The sequence below is a fragment of the Crocuta crocuta genome, unplaced genomic scaffold, assembly GCF_008692635.1.
Source record: "Crocuta crocuta isolate KB4526 unplaced genomic scaffold, BGI_CrCroc_1.0 scaffold55, whole genome shotgun sequence".
NCBI classification, from domain to species: Eukaryota; Metazoa; Chordata; class Mammalia; order Carnivora; family Hyaenidae; genus Crocuta; species Crocuta crocuta.
The window spans coordinates 5,224,918-5,230,303 of record NW_027530512.1 but is presented as its reverse complement, the minus strand read 5'-3'; the positions used below and the strand labels follow the sequence as shown (position 1 = coordinate 5,230,303).

At 41.1% G+C, this 5,386-nt stretch overlaps 1 protein-coding gene across 4 annotated transcripts in view; it reads right to left on the bottom strand.

Annotated features, from left to right (window-relative positions):
• The window catches only part of LOC144234046 (uncharacterized), a 44,675-nt gene that overhangs the window by 11,627 nt on the left and 27,662 nt on the right, over window positions 1–5,386 (bottom strand). For 3 of the 4 annotated variants that reach the window (XM_077767193.1, XM_077767191.1, XM_077767192.1), the window contains 2 exons: window positions 2,775–2,910; window positions 8–322 (listed from right to left, as the gene is read on the bottom strand). In XM_077767193.1, the coding sequence (XP_077623319.1) occupies window positions 8–322; window positions 2,775–2,910 (451 nt within the window). The remainder of the gene's footprint in view (window positions 1–7; window positions 323–2,774; window positions 2,911–5,386) is intronic. The other variant, XM_077767194.1, reaches the window with a different exon arrangement.

Here is a 5,386-nt window from a genome sequence, read left to right as displayed (position 1 = left end):
CACTTACAGACTTCCAAGATTGCTCATTTGCACCAATTTCCTGAATCCTCTCTTTCACAGCTTCCTCTGTGGCTGGTGTGGGCACAATATTGTTGCTCAGAAGAGTAGCCAACTGACTGATGAATGTCTGATTTTGAGATGGTGCAGTTTTCGTTTCCCAGCCGGATGAATATGAAAGTCTGCCCAACTCATGTTTTTGTTTTTCCTTAGGGATTGAATCTTGCTGACATTCATCACAAATTTTCTGGCCATCTTTTGGTCCTTCAGAGTGAAAAATGTTGTCTCTCTCCAAGTTCTTGGTCAGGATAGCTTCACCTTTATCCTAAATATGCCAACACACGTTAAACTCCCCATTTGGAATTTAATATGGAGATATTTACTTCCTTTTTTTTGAAATATAAATATAGTCATAATACAAGACTTCAGGAGAAAGGTCCTCCAAAGAAATAAAGAGTTATGGAGTCATAAGAGAGATGAGGGCATACTCAAAAGACCAAACTGGAATATCAAGAGGTATTAAAATGACTGTATGGAGAAATTGTTTTGAGAACACAGGAAATTTAGCTTAGAGAAGTAGCTAACCAAATAGCCTCAGTTTATGAAGTTAAACTCCTTGTAGAAAATTCTGAGCTAATAAATGTAGAAAGAATGATAGAAATTTAAAAATTAGACAAAAATGAAATTTTGTCTCTAATGAACTAACTGATTCAGTCAAGGACTGTCAATGAATGCTGAGACAATTAAGTGAAAAATTGGGAGGGAAATGGATATTTCCATAAAGACTTCATTATGGTTATAAAACATCACTTAGTAATAAGAATTTTGACTATGTAAATGTATAAATGAAAGAAGTCACACCTCTTCTCCCAACCTTTCCCTTGTGTTCCTAAAATCCTCCTTCCATTATAAATAGGCAGGGCTAAAACAACCAAACAAACAAGCAAAAAGTGATGCTTGTACTTCTTCCCGCAGGAAGATTCTACCTTTATAAATTCTAGCCTTCTTTCCACCTTCTTGATACCTTCAACTCTGGAAGCTGAGTAAAGAGGTTCTATTTCTGGGCTTTTTCTCAGGGGAAACTGAGAAATAGAAAAAGAGCTAGAATTGTTGAGGTGCTGACGGGTTTTGCATCACTATAAGCCTAGAAAAGAAGAGGCAGAATAGAAGGGCAATAGAAGAAAAGGTCAGGGCTGCACAGATGCTGGTTTGGGAGAGTCTTTCAGAAGGAATGTGGCAGATTAGTGAGAGGTGAAAAAAATGGAAAGCGTTCTTGTGAATTATTTGAGGGGCAAATGAAAATTGGAAATATTTTTTTTAAGTTTATTTATTTTTGAGAGAGAAACAGAGAGAGTGAGTGGGGGAGGAGCAAGGAGAGAGGGAGAGAAAATCCTAGGCAGGCTCTGCACTGCCAGCACAGAGCCCCATGACGGGCTCAAACCCACAAACTGTGAGATCACGACTCGAGCTGAAACCAAGAGTCAGATGCTTAACCAGCCGAGCCACCCAGGCGCCCTGAAAATTGGAGTTATTTTAAACTACTTTAAAAGTAGTTACTGGGGCACCTGGGTGGCTCAGTAGGTTAGGTGTCTGGCTTTGGCTCAGGTCATGATCTCCTGGTTTGTGGGTTCGAGCCCCTCATCGGGCTCTGTGCTGACAGCTCAGAGCCTGGAGCCTGTTTCAGATTCTGTCTCCATCTCTCTCTGTCCCTTCCCCGATCACACTCTGTCTGTCTCTCTCTCTCAAATATAAACAAAACATATAAAAAATTTTCTTAGAAAAGTAGTTGCTGAATATTTCTAAAGGGAACTAATTTGACAATAAACTATTAAAAAAAAAATATTTCTAAAGGGAACCCCTCACATTAATTGGATTATGATGGACGTTGTTTTACATTCAGATTATATAATAAACTGTTAAAGTCTAAGGGTTTTAAAATAAACTTTGACCATTTCCTTGACAAAAGTCTGGCTCCCATCCTCCAACATTCTATAAAACCTCTACTCATCCTGTGAAATGCTTTCGACTAATGACCAGGCTCGTCTCTTCCTTCTAAACCCAACTCGGGCCATAATTCTAGATTTCAAGGTCGAATGTAGATGATCTGCCAATTTAGCTTTGTGATTCCTATGCCTTGGTTTCAATGACTTTTGCCTACACTGTCCTTCAACACTTACATCCAGAGCCCAAAGCCCAGCCACTGTCAGCAGCAGGAGGTAACCCACAGCAGAAATGTAAACCACCTACATTTCATTCTCTTACCACCACCTCTCCTCCCAGTTCTCGCTAAGCTCTATTCCCTTTTACAGTTCTTCAGTATCACAGAGGCCTTAGATCCACCTTGAGATTTCCCTCGGTACTTCAAAAAGGCTTTTGGTCAACCATACTGCACAGCTTCCTTTGATCCCTGCCCCGCCCCCAGGATCAGAAGCAGACCAACAAACTCCTAAACATTTGCCAATCATCTCTTGGAGTAACACAAGGAAATGCAAATCCTGTTTCTTGAAAAATCAATCAGTATTGGGGCGCCTGGGTGGCTCAGTCGGTTGAGCATCCGACTTCAGCTCAGGTCATGATCTCACGGTTCGTGGGTTTGAGCTTCGTGTCAGGCTCTGTGCTGACAGTTGGCTCAGAGCCTAGAGCCTGTTTCAGATTCTGTGTCTCCAGTCTCTCTCTGACCCTCCCCTGTTCACACTGTCTCTCTCTTTCTCTCTCAGAAATAAATAAAACATTAAAAATTAAAAAAAAAAGAAAAATCAATCAATATTTATTCTCACCTTCATTATAAAACTATACAAGGAATCTTCTTGACTTTTCATATTCATATGATGGGTGAATCCATTAGCACCTGCTAACTTTTTCTCCAAAAGGCCTGCTTTCCACTCTGCCTTTTCTCTTTCAAAGAGATGGACTCTGTGTAAAATATGGGTAGGAATAATATCATGAAACCAACTCAATTTTCAACTTTCAATTAAAAATAATTAAAGTTGGGGTGCTTGGGTGGCTCAGTCGATTGAACATCCAGCTTTGGCTCAGGTCATGATCTCACAGTTCGTGGGTTCGAGCCCCTTGTCAGGCTCTGTGCTGACAGCTCAGAGCCTGGAGCTTGCTTCAGATTTTGTCTCTCTCCCTCTCTGTTCTGCCCCCACACTCACTCTCTCTCCTCTTGCTCTCTCTCTCTCAAAAACAAACATTAAAAATAAAATTTAAAAAGATAATTAAAGAGAGGAGTGCCTGGGTGGCTCAGTTGGGTGGGTGTCCAACTTTGGCTCAGGTCATGATCTCATGATTCATTATTTCAAGCCCTGCGTCATGCTTTATACTGACAGCTCAGAGCCGGAACCTGCTTTGGATTCTGTGTCCCCCTCTCTCTCTGTGTCCCTCCCACCTCCTTTCTCAAAAATAAACAAACATCAAAAAAAATAATTAAAGAGAGAACCTGGGTGGCTCAGTTAGTTGAGCATCCAACTCTTGATTTTAGCTCAGGTCATGATTTTGTGGTTCATGATTTCAAGTCCCATGTCAGGCTCTGCATTGTCAATGCTTGGGATTCTCTCTTTCTCTCCCTCTCTCTGACCCTCCCCTGCTCTCTCTCTTTCTCTCTCTCTCTCAAAATAAATAAACTTAAAAAAAATAAGAATTAAAGAAGTAATCCCCACTTAAAATATATTAAATATATGTATCAAGTTTGAAATGTACTTCCTCTGAAAAGAATTGTACAGTTACCAAACTATTTCTAGGGAGAAACTAGAAATAGCAGAGAAGTGGGGAGGAAAACAATCCAGTGCTAAGTCCTCTAGTCATTCCCCTGGGGAAGGTCAATTTTTAAACCATCCTTTTCATGGGGAAATTTGAGCATGAATATCTGCCTGCCACTGTTGGTAACACTGTGATGACCAGGAGTTTCCACGGGGATACAAGGACTCCTGTTTTAATAATGCCTGATGGCTCTTCTACTGGGATTTGATGAGAGAAAGGGAATTAGAATAATGATGCAGCAATAGGGAAGAACATACGTAAAAACTTGCTTTATTATCAAATATACAAATAGCAATGATTTGGTTCTTTTTGTTGTTGTTGTTGTTGTTGTTTTGATTACCAATTGCTAGGTATTGGTAATATTTTCTACCTTATACCCATAGCTAGTTTAAAGTTGCAGCTGATCTTCTATATTTTTGTTTGTTGTTGTTTCTGTATTTTTGATCCTCTTCTGTCTAAGAATTATAGCTTACAGAATTAGTGAATTTGAGTCAGGTTAAAAGAAATTATCTGGGGGCGCCTGGGTGGCTCGGTTGGTTAAGCGTTCGATTTCAGCTCAGGTCATGATCTAATGGTTCAAAGGTTTGAGCCCCATGCCGGGCTCTGTACTGACAGCTCAGAGCCTGGAGCCTGCTTCAGATTCTGTGTCTCTGTGCTTGCTCTCTCTCTCTCTCTCTCTCTCTCTCTCAAACACATTAAAAAATTTTTAAAGATTATATTAGAGATTGCAGGATGCACTCAAAAGGTCTAACCCACTATAACTGTAGACCTAGAGTGAGAGTAGAGACAGAATGGGAAAAAACAATATTTGAAAAAATAATTCCCAAGACTCCATACCTGATGAAAGACATCATTGATAGATTCAATAAGTTCTATAAATCCTAAGCAGTATGGATACAAAGAAAGCCATACCAAGACACATCATAGTCAAATTGCTACCAATAAAAAGCACACCTTAAAAAAAAAAAAGCACACCTTATTACCTCCCAAGGTACAACAATAAGACTGACAGATGACTTTTCAACAGAAACTATAGAGGTCAGAAGATAATCAGATGACACCTTAGCGTGCTGAAAGAAAAAAATACTGGCAACCCAAAATTTTGTACTCGGTAAAACAAAATGAAACAAAAAATGTCCTTCAAAAAATGAAAATTAAACAATATAGTTTTGGGACAAAAAAATAGAAAATCTGTCAGAAGAAATGTTTTCTGAAAAACACTAGAGGAGGTTCTAGTCCAAGATGGTGACATGAGAAGACCCTGGGCTCACCTCCTCCACGGAAGCACTGGGTCTACCTTTATTTATACAGCAGTTCTGCCTGAGGGGGGCTGAGGGCTGACTGAGCAGCTTCTGCACAACAGTGGATGGGGAGACCACACGGAGAGGTGTGAGAGACAAGAGTAGCCGACACCCCTGCGAGCTCGGGGTCACTGGCCCACACCAGTTCCAGATGCCCTGGGCCTTGCAGGGAAAGCCCAGGGTTGGAAAAGCAACTAGAACATTGAGGAACTGGCCCTGGAATGGTGCCCAGCGGTGAGAGGGCTACTGAAACTCCCTCTGGGTCAGAGACACTGGCAGACGGCATGGTCTGTCCCCCCCCCCCCCCCCCGGGGGGGGAGGGAAGAGGG